Genomic DNA, 24,169 nt, shown 5'->3' with positions numbered 1-24,169 from the left:
GTTTGTTCATTATATACATCTACATGATGTATTGTTACACCATGTAGGAGCAGTATAGACCTAGTCTGTTCATTATATACATCTACATGATGTATTGTTACACCATGTAGGAGCAGTATAGACCTACAGTAGCTGGCTACTTATTTAGATGTTGTTTGACTGAATGAAACTGCCTTAAATGTGCTGTAGTAAACATTTTTCATTCGCACTAATCAACCAACACATTCCTGTCTTTGTATGTCTCAATATAATAGTATGATTTAATTAAATCCATTTAAAAATAATATTTGTCTGAAAATAAAATATGATCCTCAACTGCGTTTCCCTCCAGTCTTTCAGGCGATGCTTCCAGCGTGACGTATAATCTAGTGGACGGTTCTTCATAAACAGCTCGTCAACCACTTCGGTAGCTTGCTAGCCGACATAGCCGAAAGATTCAAGCTCTTTATACGCTTTCGGTCTATATTAGCTTATGTGTTTTAGACACACTTCTGTCGTATCTACTTGTTAACCTATTACATTTAATATTACGTTATTTTTTATTAGTCTGCTATAGTAGCTGGCTGGTTAAGTTAGCACTAGCCTGGTCGCTAATGATAGCTAGCTAGATAACATCCCCGAACATGAGCTCCCTAAACTACTCCCCTCCTGTTAAAGATGAGGTCTGCTGGACGGAGGAAGAAGCTCTGGGGCTGAACATTGTCGTGAAAGAGGAGAAGGAAGAGGAGGATGTCATAGTTAAAAAAGAAGTAGAGGGTGAGGCTGTTACAGTGAAAGAAGAGGAAGACGCGTTCAGAGTGGAAGAGAAAGAGGAGGATTCAGTTTATGGAGTGAAGAAGGAAGGGGAGATTACTGTCACATTGAAAGATGAAGAGGAGGAGATAGGAGATCCGATTAACACCAGTAAGTACCGCCTTCAATTTGTTTTTAACTTTGTATATTCGGAGTTGGCTCGTCAATACCTCTTCAACGGAGGGCCCTAGGATGATGGCTGATATGTCTAGAATCAGACGACGTAGAGAACAAGCTACCCCTTGTTTTCTCCGTCCCGTTTCCAAAAAGTAACTTAACATATAGTTGAGAAGGGTCTATCTGGGGGGGCACGTCATGTAGTGATTTTAATGTAGTGATGTTTTACTACACACCGTGCCCCCCAATAGTGCCATGTGAGAGTTGGGTTGGCTACACCAAAGATTATGGATATACTGACAAGATGTCTCTCCGCCCTAACAAGGGGAGTTGTTATTCACAAAGCTGCACTGCGGGTTGTCTCGCTCCCACCTACCCTTTCTTTGGATTGGTGGATACATCTTATTATTGTAATCTATTGTTTATATTCTATGAGGGTTGTTATCGTCAACCGCCTGTATTCAATGGAGAGAGATGCTAAGCTACTAGCATGAATATGCATAGCGATCTGGAGACAACTACTATAGTGTTTTTATCAAAGTTGTCGGTATGTCACCTGTCCACATAACAACTTAATCATTACGAAACTTATGTTAGCTCAAGTAAACCTCACGTAGCAAATAAGCCATTCGTTTTGTTGTTGACCAAATTCGACACTTTGGGTTGATAGTTGTTTCCACTTGGATACAACCTACTGTAGCCTACTGGCATGACCTAGCGAGTTACAATCTACTGTAGCCTACTGGCATGACCAAGCGAGTTACAACCTACTGTTGCCTACTGGCATGACCTAGAGAGATACAACCTACTGTAGCCTACTGGCATGACCTAGCGAGTTACAATCTACTGTAGCCTACTGGCATGACCAAGCGAGTTACAACCTACTGTAGCCTAGTGGCATGACCTACAGAGATACAACCACTGGTATGCAATCATTTCTAAACTTTTTTTCTCACTTTTATGGGGTATTGTGATGTCATTATGAGGTATTGTCTGAAAATTGATAATAATTTTTTTTTAAATCCATTTTAGAATAAGGTTGTAACTTAACAAAATGTGTAAAAAGGGAATGGGTCTGAATGCATGTATGTTGTATGTTCTAGGGCAGATAAAAAAAAAAGTTTTCTTTCTACCAATTGATTGGTTGAAATGTTATGTGTATTATTTCATATTGACAAACCCCATGTGTTTAATAAAATCAACTGTATGTGCAGAACTTGAACTGAACTGATGCTTCAAGCGTTTGATTAAATAATTAACACACAAATGACTTGAGGATGCCAGAGATTAATATAACCAGAAGAAAATAAACAATTCCCGACCTGCTGCTGGCCTTCGTAAATTCTGACATTATGCTGCTGAAGTTTCTGGTAAAATTGGCAAACTCTTTCCATTTGTAGTGCCAATTTATCTGACCATTTCTACCGATCTGCGTGCCAGTTATGAACGAGGTACAACATCTGTTTGGCCCCACCCCTTCCTGGGTCAGTGAAGTGCGATTTTAAATTTAAGGAATATATCCGAGTCTCACGCTCATCACCTGTGGAAGGCGGGGCTTCCAGCGAGGTGTGGATTTAATAGTATGTTGTCCATAGTTTCCCTCCTTCAGGGAACAGTAGTTATAGTCACAATGTTAAGCTTGTCATATGATGATCTTCAACTTAAATACTGGATCTTGCTGTCGAACAGTTTTTGTATTCAGATCTCTGAAATGCTCTCTAACTACATAACATTTAGTGTCTCCTTATATTACGCTGGGAAAACAGTTTTCATGGTCACAGAAATCCTAAATCATTTCAGTTTGCTAAATCCAATGGTTCTAACCTAGAGCCACCTTAACTTTATGATGCCCAACTCGGAGAGGGTGGAGAGGAGGATCTGATGGTTCACAGTATCAAAGGCAGCAGATAGGTCTAGAAGGATGAGAGCAGAGGAGAGAGAGTTAGCTTTAGCAGTGAGGAGAGCCTCTGTGACACAGAGAAGAGCAGTCTCAGTTGAATGACCAGTCTTGCAACCTGACTGATTTGGATCAAGAAGGTCATTCTGAGAGAGATAGCAAGAGAGCTGGCCAAGGACGGCACGCTCAAGAGTTTTGGAGAGAAAAGAAAGAAGGGATACTGGTCTTTAGTTGTTGCAATCGGAGGGATCGAGTGTAGGTTTTTGGAGAAGGGGTGCAACTCTCGCGCTCTTGAAGACAGAAGGGACGTAGCAGCGGTCAAGAATGAGTTGATGAGCGAGGTGAGGTAAGGGAGAAGGTCCCCGGAAATTGTCTGGAGGGGATAGGGTCAAGTGGGCAGGTTGTTGGGCGGCCGGCCGTCACAAGTCGCAAGATTTCATCTGGCGAGAGAGGGGAGAAAGAGGTCAAAGCATAGGGTAGGGCAATGTGAGCAGGACCAGCGGTGTCGTTTGACTTAACAAACGAGGATCGGATGTCGTCGACCTTCTTTTCAAAATGGTTGACGAAGTCATCTGCAGAGATGGAGGATGGGGGGAGGGGTAGGAGGATTCAGGAGGGAGGAGAAGGTGGCAAAGAGCTTCCTAGGGTTAGAGGCAGATACTTGGAATTTAGAGTGGTAGAAAGTGGCTTTAGCAGCAGAAACAGAGGTAGAAAATGTAGAGAGGAGGGAGTGAAAAGATGCCAGGTCCGCAGGGAGGCTAGTTTTCCTCCATTTCCGCTCGGCTGCCCGGAGCCCTGTTCTGTGAGCTTGCAATGAGTCGTCAAGCCACAGAGCAGGAGGGGAGGACCGAGCCGGCCGGGAGGATAGGGGACATAGAGAGTCAAAGGATGCAGAAAGGGAGGAGAGGAGGGTTGAGGAGGCAGAATCAGGAGATTTGTTGGAGAAGGTTTGAGCAGAGAGGAGAGAGTAGCAGGAGCGAGAGAGCGAAGGTTGCGACGGCGCAATACCATCTGAGTAGGGGCAGAGTGAGTAGTGTTGGAGGAGAGCGAGAGGGAAAGGATACAAGGTAGTGGTCGGAGACTTGGAGGGGAGTTGCAGTGAGATTAGTAGAAGAACAGCATCTAGTAAAGATGAGGTCAAGCGTATTGCCTGCCTTGTGAGTAGGGGGGGACGGTGAGAGGGTGAGGTCAAAAGAGGAGAGGAGTGGAAAGAAGGAGGCAGAGAGAAATGAGTCAAAGGTAGACGTAGGGAGGTTAAAGTCACCCAGAACTGTGAGGGGTGAGCCATCCTCAGGAAAGGAACTTATCAAGGCGTCAAGCTCATTGATGAACTCTCCAAGGGAACTTGGAGGGCGATAAATGATAAGGATGTTAAGCTTGAATGGGCTAGTGACTGTGACCGCATGGAATTTAAAGGAGGAGATAGACAGATGGGTCAGGGGAGAAAGAGAGAATGTCCACTTGGGAGAGATGAGGATTCCAGTGCCACCACCCTGCTGACCAGATGCTCTCGGGGTATGTGAGAACACGTGTTCAGACGAGGAGAGAGCAGTAGGAGTAGCAGTGTTTTCTGTGGTAATCCATGTTTCCGTCAGCGCCAAGAAGTCGAGGGACTGGAGGGTAGCATAGGCTGAGATGAACTCTGCCTTGTTGGCCGCAGACTGGCAGTTCCAGAGGCTGCCGGAGACCTGGAACTTGACATGGGTCGTGCGCGCTGGGACCACCAGGTTAGAGTGGCAGCTGCCACGCGGTGTGAAGCGTTTGTATGGCCTGTGCAGAGAGGAGAGAACAGGGATAGACAGACACATAGTTGACAGGCTACAGAAGAGGCTACGCTAATGCAAAGGAGATTGGAATGAAAATTAACTAAACAACTGGGGAAGCGAGAGAGAGAAGGGCCTCCCTCACTAACCTTTCACTGAAACACTCAAATATAACTTTTCCAACTTCCACTTTAGAAATTATAATTGATGTAAACTACAGTGGTTCAATGTTTCCAGGAATAGGCTCAAACTTAGTTTATTCAGCTAGATAACATGGTACAGTATTCTTCCGTGAAACCCACCCAGTGCACCGTATCCTATGACGCCGTAGCTAACTAGCATGCTAGCATCCAATAACACACAGTTAGCACCAATACTTGGTTACAACAAACTACCAATGGATCATTCGTGTCCGTGTCTAGTTCCTTTCATAACGCAGAAGTAATTAAACGTTGGCTAGCTAACACAAAGTCAGTCCTGCTAGCTACACAAGTGGACTACACATCTCGAATGTTCAGAAAGTGAAGCTAACGTTGCAAAAATTGTATTGACTAAAATGATACAGTACTGCTAGCTGGTAGAGTTGGCTAGCTAGCAGTGGCTGCATTGTTGACTTTGTTTGAAAATGTAGCTGGCTAGCTAACCTCGATAGTTACTCTGTACTACACCTTTATCTTTGATGCAAAGACAACTATGTAGCTAGCTAACATTACACTAATCAAATCGTTCCGTTTAGTTTCTACAGTACTGCTAGTTGGTAAAGTTGGCTAGCTAGCAGAGGCTGTGGTGTTGACTTTGTTTGGAAAACGGCATCGCTGCGAACGAATACAGCTGGCTAGCTAACCTTGTTAGTTTCTCAAAGCTACACCTTTATCTTTGATACAAAGACAGCAAAGACAATTATGTAGCTAACTAACATTACACTAATCAAATCGTTCCATTGTAATGTAATGAAATGTAATATTACCTGCGGAGCGAAGTACAGCACGACTACTCACTCCAGCATCCGGTGATAGTAGATTTTAGTCTACTTGGTAAATATTTTCTTCTTCTTGAACTGCACTGTTGGTTAAGGGCTTCTAAGTAAGCATTTCACGGTGACGTCTACACTTGTTGTATTCGGCGCAGGTGACAAATAAAGTTTGATTTGTTTTGTCTGATTAAATCATTTTACTAGTTCTTCAAAGTAGATAAGACATACTTTCACGAACTGTCTCTGTCCCTCTCATTTTACTGGTTGAAAGACAGTTATGCTGTGCTCCACGTTGGATCCAATATCTCAAACAAATTGATGTTTATATTGTGTTATTGTCTGCTTGATTTACTGTAGTGTCTCGTTAGTCTGTTTGGAAACAGAGATACTTAGCTCATAATGTGTAGAGAACTGTTCCTTGATGGATAGGCTATTGCACAACACACAGAGATATTTTCCTTTATTCAGGACATTTAGAATGACAACACATTACAGAGTAGCCTAGTGGGATTATTCACAAAATTATCTGGTGATCAGGTTATGAAATGTCATGAGAAAGACATTTTAGTGTCCATGTTTCACCTGAAATATTAAATTATATATAGTCCTATGTCTATGTTGTTAGTTGAAGTTATGGGTTCTACAGTAGGTCTATGATATTGTTAGTTGAAGTTATGGGTCCTACAGTAGGTCTATGTTGTTGTTAGCTGAAGTTATGGGTCCTACAATAGGTCTGTTGTTGTTAGGTGAAGTTATGGGCCAATTTGTTTAACACTTAGTGTACAAACCCTCATTGTCAGGCTGATGGGAAAACTAGCCAAAGAGCATTTTACTGGTTGAAGTCGTTTTTTAAATATAAAGTAGTACATTTTCGACAATAACACAAACATTATATTATTCAGGACATTCAAACGTGCCTTACAATTATAATCCAAAGTAGTGTGAAATGCACTCAGCCTATGAGAACTCCCCTGAGTTTTCCCCCACAGTTTGTGATTTACTAAATAGACACAAAGCTTAATGTGAGTTTCCTTGAGTAGCACTCCTGATCTTGCACTTTAATATTATTTTTTTTTTTTGAAAAACTAAAATCTTCGCTCACCATTTTTGCTCCAGGCAGATATACTACATCCATAACTAGTGGTTTCCTCATTACCAGATATACTACATCCAGAACTAGTGGTTTCCTCATTACCAGATATACTACATTCGTAACTAGTGGTTTCCTCATTACCAGATATATTACATGTTTCTGCAACCAACTTATGTGCTTTGCCCGCAATTTTAGCAAACACAGAAAGGGGCCCATATTGGAGACCAAAAGTCTTCTGGCACAATGCTTAGGATTTCAACAACTTTAATAACTTATTTCTAGCTACCGCTAATGTGAAAACAAGACAAAATATGATTGTTACTAACTTGACTGTCTTAATTGTCAAATAATTTAACAGATGTCAATTGTTATACAACTTCATGGGTATGCTCTGGGCATCACCTTTTACCTCAAATAAACAATGGATTTCTGCTGTTGTGGACATTTACATTTTACATTTTAGTCATTTAGCAGACGCTCTTATCCAGAGCGACTTACAGTAGTGAATGCATACATTTCATTTTCATTTCATACAATTTTTTTTTTTCTTCTTTTTGTACTTGGCCCCCCGTGGGAATCGAACCCACAACCCTGGCGTTGCAAACACCATGCTCTACCAACTGAGCTACGGGCTACAGGGATTTAACCATCTGTCTGACTTTGTTGTTCACACAGGAGAGAGACGGGACTATCATGGATCCTCTGGGGATCCTCAACAACATCATGAAGCTGATAAGGCAGAGTCCCTTCAGATCAGAACACCTCAAGAAACACCAGCAGAGACCCACAGGGAAGAAATCTTACTGCAAATCTTCATCTGAACTTAAAATACACCAGCGAGTACACACAGGAGAGAAAGCTCACCACTGTTTTGATTGTGGGAAGAGTTACTCAAGATCAGATGCACTTAAAGTACACCTGAGAATTCACACTTGAGAGAAACCTTTTGGCTGTGATCAATGTGGGAAGAGTTTTACTCTACCAAACAGCCTGATAGTACACCAGCGGACACTCACAGGAAAGAAATCTTATGGCTGTGATCAATGTGGGAAGAAATTTACTGTGTCTAACTCCTTGATAGTGCACCAGAGAATACACACAGGAAAGAATCTTCACCATTGTTCAGATTTTGGGAAAAGCTTTTCAACATCATGGTCATTGAAGATGCACCATAGAACACACACAGGAGAGAAACCTTTTAGCTGTGATCAATGTGGGAAGAGTTTTAGTACATCTGGCTATCTGACTATACACCAGAGAACACACACAGGTGGACAAACTTTGTAGCTGTGATCAATGTGACAAGAGATTTTCCGATAAGACATCTGATCAAACATCAGAAAATACATGAAGCAGTTGTTTCATGATATCAATGAAATATCCCACCTAGCAAAATGTAATTGAAAAGATGTTGAAAATAAGACCAAGTCCGAAGTCCAATATACATTTGGTTGAAAGTGAAAGTTGAGGATGTTTTTCTGGTCATTTTTTTTAATTACTTGAAAACAACTTCAAGTTCAACTTCAAGGATTTTATTTTATTATTTTTATTATTATTTTTATTATTATTTTTTATTTAATTATTTATTACAATGTTATTAACAATCCTACATCACTCCAGTATTTCATGACAACATTAATGTGCTAATTGTCTTTATTCCACTACTGAAGAAGCATGTCTCAAATCACCTCATATTTCAAACATCCAGCCTGACAAAATATTAAAAAAATTCATTATTCATTATAAAAGATACATGTTTTATTATTCCATGCCTCACCACTAAGTGAATTATTGCCAATATATATTAACAAAGGTGTGTACATTTGGTTTTGATAATTCATGTTTACAATTCATGTAACATTAAGTAATAATAATTATTTATGCAACCAACTGACCATTTTTGGGTACAATTATATTGACATTGTTGCCCTGCTTTTAGAATATCAGGGTTCATTCTCAGATGTGCCAACCCAAATGTACTAGAGCATGACATTGGGGACTGGGCCCCCATGCCTATCGAGTGAACCCTGAAAAGAGAGAGAAGCTCCGTAGTGAGGTGGAAAGTTACTACGGATATTAAGGAGCTAGTTCTAGAAGCTAGTGAGTTTTAGGAAGACGAGAGTTCTAGAAGCTAGTGAGTTTTAGGATTCTATAGAATGAAAAAGGAGAAAAGATACTATTGTATATTATTATTTAGAAATACGTTGTTTTTTTTTTTTATTATTGACAGCCAGTAGACACCATGTTTATGTTGTAGAAGGTGAAGCATTGTAGTTGATTATAATGTGAAATGTAAGTTGTTTTCTGTTGGTGGTGAGTGTAACCGATGTGAAATGGCTAGTTAGTTAGCGGTGGTGCGCGCTAATAGCGTTTCAATCGGTGACGTCACCCGCTCTGAGACTTGAAGTAGGGTTGCCTCTTGCGTTGCAAGGGCCGCGGCTTTTGTGGCGCGATGGGTAACGATGCTTCGTGGGGTGTCAGTTGTTGATGTGTGCAAGGGTCCCTGGTTCGAGCCCGGGTTGGGGCGAAGAGAGGGACGGAACCTACACTGTTATATGAGCAAACTTGTCCAACAACAATATAGGATATATTTGTTGTCTGAAGGGGGAAGGTGTTTTGAGGTTGGACGTACACGTATAGCTCGTTATTACGTATAGCTCGTTATTACGTATAGCTGTCTCATGGTGGGTGTCTTTTAGGTCCCAGTTGTTGTTACTAGTCAACTTTCAGTGGACACCCCCATAGTGTCTTTCAGAGCCCCTCCTCAAACCTGTTTAGTTGTGGTTGTTGTCAATGACTCTTTGTTAGTTCCCTCTTCTGTTTGAGCAACATTTCTGGTTTTCCTGCTGGTGAATGTAACAACAAACAATGGAGTAAAACAAGCTTAAATTTTCGGTTGGATATTGCATCCAACTGTTCATATTTTAATCAATTGCATTTCCTTAAAATGCTCATTTGTCTTTCAGTTCTTAAACTTCAGTTTTTTTTATCCTCTTGTTTTTTAGATTTTTTTTGTGAAGCCATTGTGTTGCATCTATGTCTGAAATGTGCTGTATCAATAAAGCTTGATTTGAACATATTGTAAAACAAATGAACCCAATGACTGACCAATCAACAGACTTGCAAAACCAATGACCAAATCAATGGCATTAACCTTAGACTGCATTAGTCTTTCAGATATTATTCTTGTTTTTTATCTTATGTTTGTAGTGTGGTAAATATTTCAGTTTATTTTCATAGTTTTTTTTTCCTGTGAAGCCATTGTGTTGCATCCATGTCTGAAATGTGCTGTATAAATAAAGCTTGATTTGATTTGAACATATTGTAAAACAAATGAACCCAATGACTGACCAATCAACACTCTTGCAAACCAATGAACAAATATGTGCAAAAGCAACACATAACTTCGTATGAAAAACAGTATATATTCAGTATATTTTCCACTAGTGCATGGTATGTAGGTTTAGTAAATTCCCTGCAACACATTTAGTCATATTCTATAAAACACTCAAAGTAATGGATATGGAGCATCTACACCTGGCACCTAAATGTGACTTCTGTCATCTGATCACTCCAAGCTACATTTGGTTCAGATCTACCAGGATGGGCCTTTGACGTAGTCTGGACGCAGTCAGGCCACTGAATATGCGTAAGCAATGTAAAGAGTAGTGGGGAAAAGTACATTCTACACAAATTACATAATATTCATAATAACAAAGAATTAATGTGTGTCTGAGGGGAAATTATTAACTTTCATACAGCCAAAAGGGGTGATAAATTACACCAATGTTAGTGGACAATTTGCACTGCTGCTGAAAAACATCTCCACAGTATGATGCTGCCACCACCATGCTTCACTGTAGGGATGGTTCCAATTTTCCTCCAGATGTGACACTTGGCATTCAGGCCAAAGAGTTCAATCTTGGTTTAATCAGACCAGAGAATCTTGTTTCTCATGGTCTGAGAGTCCTTCAGGTGCCTTTTGGCAAACTCCAAACGGGCTGCCATGTACCTTTTACTGAGCAGTGGCTTCCGTCTGGCCTCTCTACCATAAAGGTGTTATTGGTGGAGTGCTGCAGAGATGGTTGTCCTTCTGGAAGGTCCTCCCATCTCCACAGAGGAACTCTGGAGCTCTGTCAGAGTGACCATCGGGTTCTTGGTCACCTCTCTGACCAAGGCCCTTCTCCCCTGATTGCTCAGTTTGGCCGGGCGGCCAGCTCTAAGATGAGTTTTGGGGGTTCCAAACGTCTTCCATTTAAGAATGATGGAGGCTACTGTGTTTTTGGGGACCTTCAATGCTGCAGACATTTTTTGGTACCTTTGTGGTACCTGTGCTTCGACACAGTCATGTCTCAGAGCTCTATGGACAATTCCTTTGACCTAGTGGCTTGGTTTTTGTTCTGACATGCACTGTGAACTGTGGGACCTTATATAGAGAGGTGTGTGCCTTTCCAAATCATGTCCAATCAATTGAATTTACCACAGGTGGACTCCAATCAAGTTGTAGAAACATCTCAAGGGTGATTAGTGGAATCAGGATGCATCTGAGTTCAATTTCGAGTCTCATAGCAAAGGTTCTGAATACTTAAGTAAATACATTTGTAAAAATGTCTAAAAACCTGTTTTGGGTTTGTCATTGTTGGGTATTGTGTGAAGATTGATGAGGATGAAAAATTATTCAACATGTTTCTATTTAATCCATTTTAGAATAAGGCTGTAACGTAACAAAATGTGGAAAAATTGAAGGGGTCTGAATACTTTACGAATGCACTGTATACCACTGGCAGAGTTTTCTATCATTGGCAGTTTTGTACACAGTCACGTGATACATGGTAAAGAAAAACCCAATCTTAGGAGAGTACATGGGAGGCACTATACTTTGTGTCTATCTGGTCAAAACCACTTATACAGGTGCCCCTCGATCCTCTGGTGGGATGGATCATGTCTACAGAGAAACCTAGATTCAAAAACTTAGATTTGTGTGTATTGGGTATATGTTGTGAAATTGTTAGATATTACTTGTTAGATATTACTGCACTGTCGGAGCTAGAAACACAAGTATTTCGCGACACCCGCAATAACATCTGCTAAACATGTGTATGTGACCAATAAAATGTGATTCGATTTTGATTTGAAATAAATGTCCTTTTTATCAAAGGTGCTTTTGGCTGGAGTCAAAATGACTCCAAAGGATTTGAATTTGTTAAAAGTCCATATTGATACAGAAACACTAAACCATGATTTAGATTTATTAAGAACAAGTTGATTGACAAGGACATGACAAATTTGAAGACTGGAATAAACCACATTTGGCTATGATACAAGATATGGCTCTGGGGTCAAAATGATCCATGTCAGAAGTATGGTTCAATGCAAATGTGTAGTGAGTGTAAAGTCTGTTTTAAATTCTCACTCATTAAAAACGATTCAATCAACAAATGCTTCTTTTTGAACGACTTAATATAATTTTAAACTTTAATGAAATAAATGAAAAATAAACGTTTGGTTCCTCAACGGCGTTGCCCACTCCAGTCAGCAGATGGCGATGTGCGTCTTTTAGGTTCAGGCGATGCTGCCAGTGTGACGTATAATCTAGTGGACGGGACGCTCCTTCAACAACAACAGCTAGTCAGACACCTCGGTAGCTTTCTAGCAAACATAGCTACAACGTTCACGCTCTTTACACTGTTTTGGTGTATATTAGTCGCTGTATATTAAACACACTTCTGTTGTATGTACTTGTTGGCCCATTTAATTATATATATATATATACGTTGTTTGTCAGCTAGCTGGTTTGCTAAGTTAGCTTAAAACTAAGCTAGTCGCTAATGCTAGCTAGCTAACATCCCCGACCATGAGTTCACTAAGTTACTCTCCTCCTGCTAAAGAAGAGGAGGTCTGCTGGACGGAGGAAGAAACTCTCGTGAAAGAGGAGGAGGAAGAGGAGGCTGTTACAATACAAAAACAAGTAGAGGGTGAGGCTGTTACCGTGAAAGAAGAAGAGAAAGACGTTTCAGTGAAAGAAGAGGAAGATGCGTTCAGAGTGAAAGAGGAGGAGGATGTTACAGTAAAAGAAGAGGAGGATGCAGTTTTTGGAGTGAAAGAGGAGGGGGAGATGACTGTCACATTGGAGGAAGAAGAGGAGGTTGGAGATCTGTTTAACACCAGTAAGTACCGTCTCTGCAGTCGTTGAACCAATATGCAGTAAAGGGGTTCTACACTTTAATGTTGTTCTGTAGGAATGGCTGAAGCTACACTGTAACGTGTAGAACAGCAAGAGTGGACCATCAACAAAACGTTAACAATTGATCAAATGCATCCAATGACAATGCCAGAAATACTGTAGTCCTCAATATCTCCTATTAGATTAGCCCAAGATGTTCTCTTAAAGGGGCAATCAGCAGTTGTTACATCCATTTTGGGACTTATACATTAACGATATGTACCCATTGTTTCTTGAAGAAATCACTTAAAGTGACTCATAGATAATAAACAGAGAGTTGCAGCAGCGTAAAAGAGGGGTCTTCTACACTACCCACAATGCACTATTTCTCAACGTCATATGGAGGATCTACTCTGTGCTACAGCTTGTCAACATTAGCCACACCTCATGCTTTCCATGCACTGTGTGGTTGTGTTATCTAGAGGGAACCCGTTAGCACAGTAGGTTCTGGTGCCTTCTTCCCGTGGGCTCAAAATGAAAGAGAAAATCATACCTGCTTGCTCCTTTTATTCTGTGTTTATACGGAGTAAAAGAAAGCTTATATTTTGGGTTCTGATGGGGTACGACAGTTTAACATTTTTAGGCATTTATAACTCTACCTACATGTACATGTTACCTCAATTACTTTGACTAACCGGTGCCCTGCACATTGACTCTGTACCGGTACCCCCTGTATATAGCCTTGCTATTGTTATTTTACTGCTGCTGTTTAATTATTTATGACTTTTATTTTGTATTTTTTACCTAACACTCATTTTTCTTGACTTCTTTGTTGGTTAAGGGTTTGTAAGTAAGTCTGTAGCCTTGAGCACCGAGATGCAGTGTCTTAGATATATAATATTCAGCCAATTTTTTTCTCTCAATGCCATTACATTAAAGGCAAAACATACCTAGATTCAATTACATTCATGAATTGCTTTGAAACCTTTGTTTTAACTTTGTTCTCAAAGTTGGTGCCTTGACGGATTTGTAAAAAATGGTTTGTCATAAAACACATTTTTTTTTTTTTAAATTTTATTTAAATGTAACCTTTATTTAACTAGGCAAGTCAGTTAACAACAAATTCTTATTTATAATGACTGCCTATCCCGAACGACGCTGGGCCAATTGTGCGCCGCCCTATGGGACTCCCAATCACGTCTGGTTGTGATACCGTGGTTCGAATCCAGGCTGTGTCTGTAGTGACGCCTCAAGCACCGAGATGAGGTGTCTTAGACCGCTGCCCCACTCGGGAGCCCCAAACACTCGGAAGTCCCCAACTAAAATACATCTTGGTCAACCAAGAGTCATCTGTTCTTTCTACCAATCGCCCCATGTGTTTTTATAAAATCAACTATATGTACATAACTTGTCTGATGCTTTAAGCACGCTGTTTGATTAAATAATTACAGATACACAAATTACTAGAGGGAGCCAGTCATCAATATAACCTAACCAGAAGAAGAAAATTATACAAATCTAAAAGTAACTTTTATTGCCATTTCCAACTATGTAAAAAATAGCCCACATAAAGCCAACAAATAAAAACATTGTAGCCTTCAGGTAGAAAATATCATGATAAAAAATAAATATCCTATAAGTCACATTGGCTGCACGAACTTGAAACATTCTATCAACTGGGTCGGCTGAAACTCGCGATAGCGAGCTTGTGACATTGTATAAAATATTCCGGGCCCTCAGTTTCCCCTTCCAGTGAGTTCGGGACAGACACAGCTTTAGGCTATTTTTGCAAAGGATAAGAAGTAATCTTAAATACGGGATCTTGTTGTCAGACAGTTTTTGTATTCAGATCTCTGAAATGCACTCTAACTACGTAACATTTAGTGTCTCCTTATGTTACGCTGGGAAAACAGTTTTCATGGGCACAGAAATCCGAAATCATTTCAGAGTTTGCTAAATCCAATGGTTTTAACCGAGAGTCACCTTAACTTTATTAACAACACCCAAATGGATACTGTCATTAACGTGGTTCTTCAATAATTACACATAATTCTTAATACTGTAGCTGTTTAGTGAGTCACATGTTCAACTATCATCAGCTGATTCAAGAAATCATTTTCTGAATGACAGTCACATGACAAACATCACGACATAGGTATATTTGTTGTTTGGTGACCTTATGGGTCCTACAGTAGGTCTATGTTATTGTTAGGTGACGTTATGGGTCCTACAGTGGGTCTATGTTATTGTTAGGTGACGTTATGGGTCCTACAGTAGGTCTATATTATTGTTAGGTGAAGTTATGGGCCAATTTGGCCAACACTTACAAACCCTCATTGTAAGGCTGATGGCAAAGCTAGCCAAAGTACATTTTACTGGTTGAAGTGTTTAAGTTAAAAGCAGTTGATTTGCGAATATAACACAAACATATTAAGCAGGAGATTCAAGCGAGCCTAACAATTATAATCCAAAGTTGTGTGAATGCACTCATAAGCAACCAGGAAATGGAGGTTACTCCCCTGAGTTTTCCCCCACGTTGGTGAACTAGTGAATAGACAGAGCTTTTTTCTCAATTTCCGCCTGAATGACGTGCCCAAAATAAACTGCCTGTTGCTCAGGCCCTGAAGCCAGGATATGCATATAATTGAAGTTTGTAGAAATGTTAAAATAATGTAGGAGAATAACAAAATAGATATGGTAGAAGAAAATCTAAAGAAAAACCAACCAGAATTTGTTTTTTGTTGAGAGACCATCCTCTTAGAATTGCAAGAGAAAGGGCATACTGAATATTAACTCCCAGGATGCAATTCCTATGGCTTCTCAGGGTGTCAGCAGTCTTTGTTCAAGGTTTCAGGCTTGTAATTTCCAAAACGAATAATAAATATCAGTTTTAGTACACGGACAGTCTTGGAAATAAGTGTTTGCACGCGCGACATGAAGACGGGACCCACCTGCTAAAATTGGTATCCTATTGAACATACTTCTTTCCATAAGAAATATTATAGTTTGACTACATTTAGGGTATCTGAGGAGTAAATAGAAATGTATTTTGAGTTGTTGAAACAAATTTTAGGGGTAGCTTTTTGGATTCCTTTGTCTGCATGTTGAACCAGTGGATTACTCAACAATTGTTTACAGACAGATTATTTCCCTTATAATTCACTGTATCACAATTCCAGTGGGTCAGAAGTTTACATACACTAAATTGACTGTGCCTTTAAACAGCTTGGAAAATTCCAGAAAATGATGTCATGCCTTTAGAATCTTCTGATAGGCTAATTGACATAATTTGAGTCAATTGGAGGTGTACCTGTGGATGTATTTCAAGGCCTACCTTCAGACTCAGTGCCTCTTTGCTTGACATCATGGGAAAATCTAAAGAAATCAGCCAAGACCTCAGAAAAACAATTGTAGACCTCCACAAGTCTGGTTCATCCTTGGGAGCAATATCCAAATGCCTGAGGGGACCACGTTCATCTGTACAAACAATAGTTCGCAAGTATAAACACCATGGGACCACGCAGCCATCATACCGCTCAGGAAGGAGACGCGTTCTGTCTTCTAGAGATGAACGTACTTTGGTTTCGAAAAGTGCAAATCAATCCCAGAACAACAGCAAAGGACCTTGTGAAGATGCTGGAGGAAACGGGTACAAAAGTATTTATATCCACAGTAAAACGAGTCCTATATCGATGTAACCTGAAAGGCCGCTCAGCAAGGAAGAAGCCACTGCTCCAAAAGTGCCATAAAAAAGCCAGACTACGGTTTGCAACTGCACATGGGGACAAAGATTGTTCTTTGTGGAGAAATGTCCTCTGGTCTGATGAAACAAAAATAGAACTGCTTGGCCATAATGACCATCGCTATGTTTGGAGGAAAAAGGGGGAGGCTTGCAAGCCGAAGAACACCATCCCAACCGTGAAGCACTGGGGTGGCAGCATCATGTTGTGGGGGTGCTTTGCTGCAGGAGGGACTGGTGCACTTCACAAAATAGATGGCATCGTGAGGATGGAAAAGTACGTGGATATATTGAAGCAACATCTCAAGACATCAGTCAGGAAGTTGAAGCTTGGTCGCAAATGGGTCTTCCAAATGGACAATGACCGCAAGCATACTTCCATAAGATGAGGCAAAATGGCTTAAGGACAACAAAGTCAAGGTATTGGAGTGGCCATCACAAAGCCCTGACCTCAATCCTATAGAAAATGTGTGGGCAGAACTGAAAAAGCGTGTGCGAGCAAGGAGGCTTACAAACCCGACTCAGTTACACCAGCTCTGTCAGGAGGAATGGGCCAAAATTCACCCAACTTATTGTGGGAAGCTTGTGGAAGGCTACCCGAAATGTTTGACCGAAGTTAAACAGTTTAACCTCCTAGTGACCCCTTAACACGCGAATCCCGTTAGCGGGATCGATTTGACAACAGCCAGTGAAATAGCAGAGCGCCAAATTCAAAACAACAACAATCTCATAATTCAAATTTCTCACACATACAAGTATTATACACCATTTTAAAGATAAGATTCTCCTTAATCCAACCACAGTGTCTGAGTTCAAAAATGCTTTACGGCGAAAGCATAGCATTAGAATATGTTAGGACAGCGTCTAACAAGAACCACACAGCTATTTTCCAAGCAAGGAGAGGCGTCACAAAAACCAGAAATACAGCTAACATTAATCACTAACCTTTGATGATCTTCATCAGATGGCACTCATAGGACTTCATGTTACACAATACATGCATGTTTTGTTCGATAAAGTTCATATTTATATCCAAAAATCTCAGTTTACATTGGCGCGTAATGTTCAGTAATGTTTTGCCTCCAAAACCTCCAGTGATTTTGCAGAGAGCCACATCAATTTACAGAAATACTTATCATAAACTTTGACAAAATATACAGGTGTTATGCACAGAATTATATATACACTCCTCCTTAATGCAACCGCTGTGTCAGATTTCAAAAAAGCTTCACGGCGAAAGCAAACTTTGCAATAATCTAACACTCCAAATTGGATAGGGATTCACTTGAAAAACTACAAGCCTCAGATTTCCCACTTCCTGGTTGGATTTTTCTCAGGTTTTTGCCTGCCATATGAGTTCTGTTATACTCACAGACATCATTCAAACAGTTTTAGAAACTTCTGAGTGTTTTCTATCTACTAATAATATGCATATCCTACCTTCTGAGCCTGAGTAGCAGGCAGTTTTCTCTGGGCACGTTTTTCATCCGGACGTGAAAATACAGCCCCCTATCCTTAATTAAAGGCAATGCTACCAAATACTAATTGAGTGTATGTAAACTTCTGACCCACTGGGAATGTGATGAAAGAAATAAAAGCTGAAATAAATCATTCTCACTACAATTATTCTGACATTTCACATTCTTAAAATAAAGTGGTGACCCTAACTGACCTAAGACAGGATATTTTTACAAGGATTAAATGTCAGGAATTATGAAATGTATTGGGCTAAGTTGTATGTAAACTTCTGACTTCAACTTTATATGTACCTAAATGTTTAATATTCATAATGTTTATGATTATAAATTTGAATTGCGTGCCCTCCAGTTTCACTGGATGTTGTCATGCAAGCGGGACGCCTAGGCTTAAGACTGTGAGTTTAAATAGACTGAAGAAGTTAATGTGAGTTTCCTTGAGTAGCACTCCTGATCTTGCACTGATAGTGCGCTGTAATATTCAGAATACATTGTGAAAAACACATCTTCGCTCACCATTTTTGCTCCAAGCAGATATGCTACATCCAAACTAGCGAGCATGGAGGAGTTTCTGCAACCAAATTGTGTGTGCATCGCCCTCGTGGCACAATTTTAGCAAACACAGAAAGGGTCCTTTATTGGAAACCAAAAGTCGTCTGGCACACTGCTTAGGATTTCAACAACTTTAATAACTTTCTTCTAGCCTACAATCATCAATATCACTACTAATGTGGAAACAAGATGAAAATATGACTATTCTTTCTCATTTTAAGACATTTGTTAAATCATTTTAACATTCATTATAGACGTTATGGCTACGCTGTTGGCATCACCTTTTACAGTGTATTTCTGCTGTTGTGGGCCTTTAACCATCTGTCTGACTTTGTTGTTCACACAGGAGAGAGACGAGACTATTGTGGATCCTCTGGGGAGCTTCAACAACCCCATGATGCTGACAAGGCAGAGAACAGTCTCTCCACATTAGAACACCTCAAGAAACACCAGCAGAGATCCACAGGGAAGAGAACTCACTGCTGCTCTGACTGTGGGAAGAGATTCACCTCATCAGGCATTAAAAGTCATCAAAGAATCCACACAGGAGAGAAACCTTTTAGCTGTACTCAATGTGGGAAGAGTTTTACTCAGTCAACCAGCCTGATATCACACCAGAGAATACACACAGGAGAGAAACCTTATAGCTGTTCTCAATGTGGGAAGAGTTTTACTCAGTCAACCAGCCTGATATCACACCAGAGAACACATACGGGAGTGAAACCTTATAGCTGTGCTCAATGTGGGAAGAGATTCACCTCCTCAAAAGTCGTTAAAGTACATCAGAAAATCCATACAGGAGAGAAGCCTTTTAGCTGCTCTGACTGTGGAAAGAGTTTTCTTCTCTCAGGGCAATTAAAATCACACCAGAGAACACACACAGGAGAGAAACCCTGTAGCTGTGATGAATGTGGGAAGAGTTACACTACATTTAACAATCTGACGGTACACCAGAGAACACACACAGGAGAGAAACCTTATTGCTGTGGTCAATGTGGGAAGAGTTTTACTCAGTCAAACAGCCTGATATCACACCAGAGAACACATACAGGAGTGAAACCTTATAGCTGTAATCAATGTGGGAAGGGTTTTACTTGGCCACACACCCTGATATCACACCAGAGAACACACACAGGAGAGAAACCTTATAGCTGTGATCAATGTGGGAAGCATTTTACCCAGTCAAGCCACTTGATATCACACCAGAGAACACACACAGGAGAGAAACCTCATAGCTGTGCTCAATGTGGGAAGAGTTTTACTACATCTAGCCAGCTAACTACGCACCAGAGAACACACACAGGAAATAATCCTTATAGCTGTACTCAATGTGGGAAAAGTTTTACTCAGTCAAGCCACCTGATATCACACCAGAGAACACATACAGGAGAGAAACCTTATAGCTGTGATCAATGTGACAAGAGATACTCTGATAAAAGATATCTGATTAAACATCAGAAAATACATGCATGAAGGAGTTTTTTCATTATATCAACCATTGTAGAAAGAGTATTTGGTTGCTGATCGTCTCAAGAGTGGCCCGTCAAAAAGATTTGTTTTGCGTTTAGCCAGTGTGTTGCCATGGATCACAATATATACTGCTCAAAAAAATAAAGGGAACACTTAAACAACACATCCTAGATCCGAATGAAAGAAATCATCTTATTAAATACTTGTTTCTTTACATAGTTGAATGTGCTGACAACAAAATCACACAAAAATAATCAATGGAAATCCAATTTATCAACCCATGGAGGTCTGGATTTGGAGTCACACTCAATATTAAAGTGGAAAACCACACTACAGGCTGATCCAACTTTGATGTAATGTCCTTAAAACAAGTCAAAATGAGGCTCAGTAGTGTGTGTGGCCTCCACGTGCCTGTATGACCTCCCTACAATGCCTGGGCATGCTCCTGATGAGGTGGCGGATGGTCTCCTGAGGGATCTCCTCCCAGACCTGGACTAAAGCATCCGCCAACTCCTGGACAGTCTGTGGTGCAACGTGGCATTGGTGGATGGAGCGAGACATGATGTCCCAGATGTGCTCAATTGGATTCAGGTCTGGGGAACGGGCGGGCCAGTCCATAGCATCAATGCCTTCCTCTTGCAGGAACTGCTGACACACTCCAGCCACATGAGGTCTAGCATTGTCTTGCATTAGGAGGAACCCAGGGCCAACCGCACCAGCATATGGTCTCACAAGGGGTCTGAGGATCTCATCTCGGTACCTAATGGCAGTCAGGCTACCTCTGGCGAGCACATGGAGGGCTGTGCGGCCCCCCAAACAAATGCCACCCCACACCATGACTGACCCACCGCCAAACCGGTCATGCTGGAGGATGTTGCAAGGCAGAAGAACGTTCTCCACGGCGTCTCCAGACTCTGTCACGTCTGTCACGTGCTCAGTGTGAACCTGCTTTCATCTGTGAAGAGCACAGGGCGCCAGTGGCGAATTTGCCAATCTTGGTGTTCTCTGGCAAATGCCAAACGTCCTGCACGGTGTTGGGCTGTAAGCACAACCCCCACCTGTGGACGTCGGGCCCTCATACCAGCCTCATGGAGTCTGTTTCTGACCGTTTGAGCAAACACATGCACATTTGTGGCCTGATGGACGTCATTTTGCAGGGCTCTGGCAGTGCTTCTCCTGCCCCTCCTTGCACAAAGGCGGAGGTAGCGGTCCTGCTGCTGGGTTGTTGCCCTCCTACAGCCTCCTCCACGTCTCCTGATGTACTGGCCTGTCTCCTGGTAGCGCCTCCATGCTCTGGACACTACGCTGACAGACACAGCAAACCTTCTTGCCACAGCTCGCATTGATGTGCCATCCTGGATGAGCTGCACTACCTGAGCCACTTGTGTGGGTTGTAGACTCCGTCTCATGCTACCACTAGAGTGAAAGCACCGCCAGCATTCAAAAGTGACCAAAACATCAGCCAGGAAGCATAGGAACTGAGAAGTGGTCTGTGGTCCCCACCTGCAGAACCACTCCTTTATTGGGGGTGTCTTGCTTATTGCCTATAATTTCCACCTGTTGTCTATTCCATTTGCACAACAGCATGTGAAATTTATTGTCAATCAGTGTTGCTTCCTAAGTGGACAGTTTGATTTCACAGAAGTGTGATTGACTTGGAGTTACATTGTGTTCCCTTTATTTTTTTGAGCAGTGTATTTTGACTGCACGTTTTTCTGTATTGGAGATTAGTTTTGTTTGGGCTCGTTCCAAGGGGACGAGTGTTCTAGAAGCTAGTGAGTTTTTCAAAAAATATTTTTAATTTAAAAATGTGTGTTTTCTTGTTTTTAATTGTTGACAGCCAGTAGACACCATGTTTATATTGTAGAAAGTGAAGCATTATAATGTGAAGTGGAAGTTGTTTTCTGTTGGTGGTGAGCAAACTTGTCCAACAAAAATATAGCATATATTTGTTCTCTTAAGGGGGAAGGAATTACAGGCTTTGGTTTTTCCATTTATGTTTTGAGATTGGACTTCAGCACGTCTTGCCCGTTAGCACGTATAGCTCGTTAGCACGTATGGCGCACTGATTTGTGTCACCTCGTTAGTGAGTATGTGTTACACCTGTGCTGGCTTGTCCATCTTGTAATGGTTGAATATTGCATCCAATTGTTAATATTTTAATCAATTGATTTTCCTTAGGATGCTCATTAGTCTTTCAGTCGTTAATCTTCTGTTTTTTATCCTCTGATTGGTGTCATCTATGTCTTACTTGTCTTTTAAGTCCCAGTTGTTGTTACTAGTCAACTTTCAGTGGACACCCCCATAGTGTCTTTCAGAACCCCTCCTAAAACCCCTACTGTTTAGTTGTGGTTGTTGTCAGTGACTCTTTGTTAGTTCCCTCTTCTATTTAAGGGACATTTCTGGTTTTCTTGCTGGGGGACGTAACAACAAACAATGGAGTAAAACAAGCTTATATTTTGGGTTGGATATAGCATCCAATTGTTAATATTTTAATCAATGACATTTCCGTTAGATGCTCATTAGCCTTTCAGTTGTTATTATTCTGTTTTGTATCCTCTTCTGTTTGTGTACTAAATATTTGTTTAATATTATTTTTTCCTGTGAAGCCATTGTGTTGCATCGATGTCTGAATGAAATATGCTGTATAAATAAAGCTTGATTTGATTTGATCATATTCGTTTTTTCCATTGTGTTGCATCCATGTCTGAAATGTGCTGTATAAATAAAGCTTGATTTGAACATATTGTAAAATAAATGAACCCAATGACTGACCAATCAACACTCTTGCAAAACCAATGAACAAATACGTGCAAAATCTTAGTCCATCTTAGTATGAAAAACAGTATAAATTCAGTATATCTTCCACTATGTCAAAATAGTGCATGGTATGTATGTTTAGTATCACTTTTCAACCAACCTAGTGCATTTGTTGAAGATAAAATGTTTAATTCAACAATACGTCAAAGGATTCAACTACTGCAAACCGAAACAAACAAATGGATCAAACAGATCAATCCCACTTTTCAAGCCTGCTGAAGGTGTGGTGGAGTGGTAAACACCACCCCCGGCTCAACCAGGGGCTTGAGGTGGTCTCCCACAGCTCTGCTTATGTCATGTTCTGTGGCCTTGCTGTTTCATTTCTTGACTGCCCCTGCAACACAGAAATAAAAACATTTAGTCATATTTTTCAAGCAGAAATTTGCTTCCTGCAACACAAACTCAAAACAGTCCTGGGACACTGTAAAGTCCATGGAGAATAAGAACACCTCCTCCCAGCTGCCTACTGCACAGAGGATAGGAAATTCTGTCACCTCCGATAAATCCACTATAATTGAGAATTTCAAAAAGCATTTTTCTACGGCTGGCCATGCTTTCCACCTGGCTACCCCTACCATGGTCAACAGCACTGCACCCCCCACAGCTACTCGCCCAAGCCTTCCCCATTTCTCCTTCTCCCAAATCCAGTCAGCTGATGTTCTGAAAGAGCTGCAAAATCTGGACCCCTACAAATCAGCCGGGCTAGACAATCTGCACCCTTTCTTTCTAAAATGATCTGCTGAAATTGTTGCAACCCCTATTACTAGCCTGTTCAACCTCTCTTTCGTGTCGTCTGAGATCCCAAAAGATTGGAAAGCAGCTGCTGTCATCCTCCTCTTCAAAGGAGGGGACACTCTTGACCCAAACTGCTACAGACCTATATCTATCCTTCCCTGCCTTTCTAAGGTCTTCGAAAGCCAAGTCAACAAACAGATTACCGACCATTTCGAATCCCACCGCACCTTCTCCGTTATGCAACCTGGTTTCAGAGCTGGTCATGGGTGCACCTCAGCCACGCTCAAGGTCCTAAACGATATCGTAACCGCCATCGATAAGAAACAATACTGTGCTGCCGTATTCATTGACCTGGCCAAGGCTTTCGACTCTGTCAATCACCACATCCTCATCGGCAGACTCAATAGCCTTGGTTTCTCAAATGATTGCCTCGCCTGGTTCACCAACTACTTCTCTGATAGAGTTCAATGTATCAAATCGGATGGCCTGTTGTCCGGGCCTCTGGCAGTCTCTATGGGGGTGCCACAGGGTTCAATTCTTGGGTCAATTCTTTTCTCTGTATACATCAATGATGTCGCTC

The 24,169-nt window shown here is 41.0% G+C and overlaps 2 protein-coding genes across 2 annotated transcripts; both read left to right on the top strand.

Moving 5' to 3' along the window:
- The first annotated feature begins 14 nt into the window (after positions 1-14).
- On the top strand, positions 15-9,953 carry LOC145884319 (uncharacterized). The gene is made up of 2 exons (XM_082978816.1): positions 15-903; positions 7,311-9,953. The coding sequence occupies exons 1-2, from the start codon at positions 624-626 to the stop codon at positions 7,454-7,456; spliced, it is 426 nt and encodes a 141-aa protein (XP_082834942.1). The 5' UTR covers positions 15-623; the 3' UTR covers positions 7,457-9,953.
- A 2,269-nt stretch (positions 9,954-12,222) lies between these two features.
- LOC145884228 (uncharacterized) lies at positions 12,223-22,706 on the top strand. The gene is made up of 2 exons (XM_082978813.1): positions 12,223-12,802; positions 18,911-22,706. Exons 1-2 carry the CDS (start codon positions 12,490-12,492, stop codon positions 20,035-20,037), a joined length of 1,440 nt encoding a protein of 479 aa, XP_082834939.1. The 5' UTR covers positions 12,223-12,489; the 3' UTR covers positions 20,038-22,706.
- The last annotated feature ends 1,463 nt before the right edge of the window (positions 22,707-24,169 follow it).

This window comes from Salmo salar, chromosome 01 (assembly GCF_965601325.2).
Source record: "Salmo salar chromosome 01, fSalSal1, whole genome shotgun sequence".
In the NCBI taxonomy this organism is placed as follows: domain Eukaryota; kingdom Metazoa; phylum Chordata; class Actinopteri; order Salmoniformes; family Salmonidae; genus Salmo; species Salmo salar.
Note: the sequence above shows the minus strand (reverse complement) of the source record. Positions and strands in the feature narration are given on the sequence as shown.

Excerpts from the sequence above, each read along its gene's own strand:
- LOC145884319 (XM_082978816.1), top strand. The coding sequence starts at position 624 with ATGAGCTCCCTAAACTACTCCCCTCCTGTTAAAGATGAGGTCTGCTGG. Across the intron at positions 904-7,310 it reads AGGAGATCCGATTAACACCA|GAGAGAGACGGGACTATCAT; the intron begins GTAAGTACCGCC and ends TTGTTCACACAG.
- LOC145884228 (XM_082978813.1), top strand. The coding sequence starts at position 12,490 with ATGAGTTCACTAAGTTACTCTCCTCCTGCTAAAGAAGAGGAGGTCTGC. Across the intron at positions 12,803-18,910 it reads TGGAGATCTGTTTAACACCA|GAGAGAGACGAGACTATTGT; the intron begins GTAAGTACCGTC and ends TTGTTCACACAG.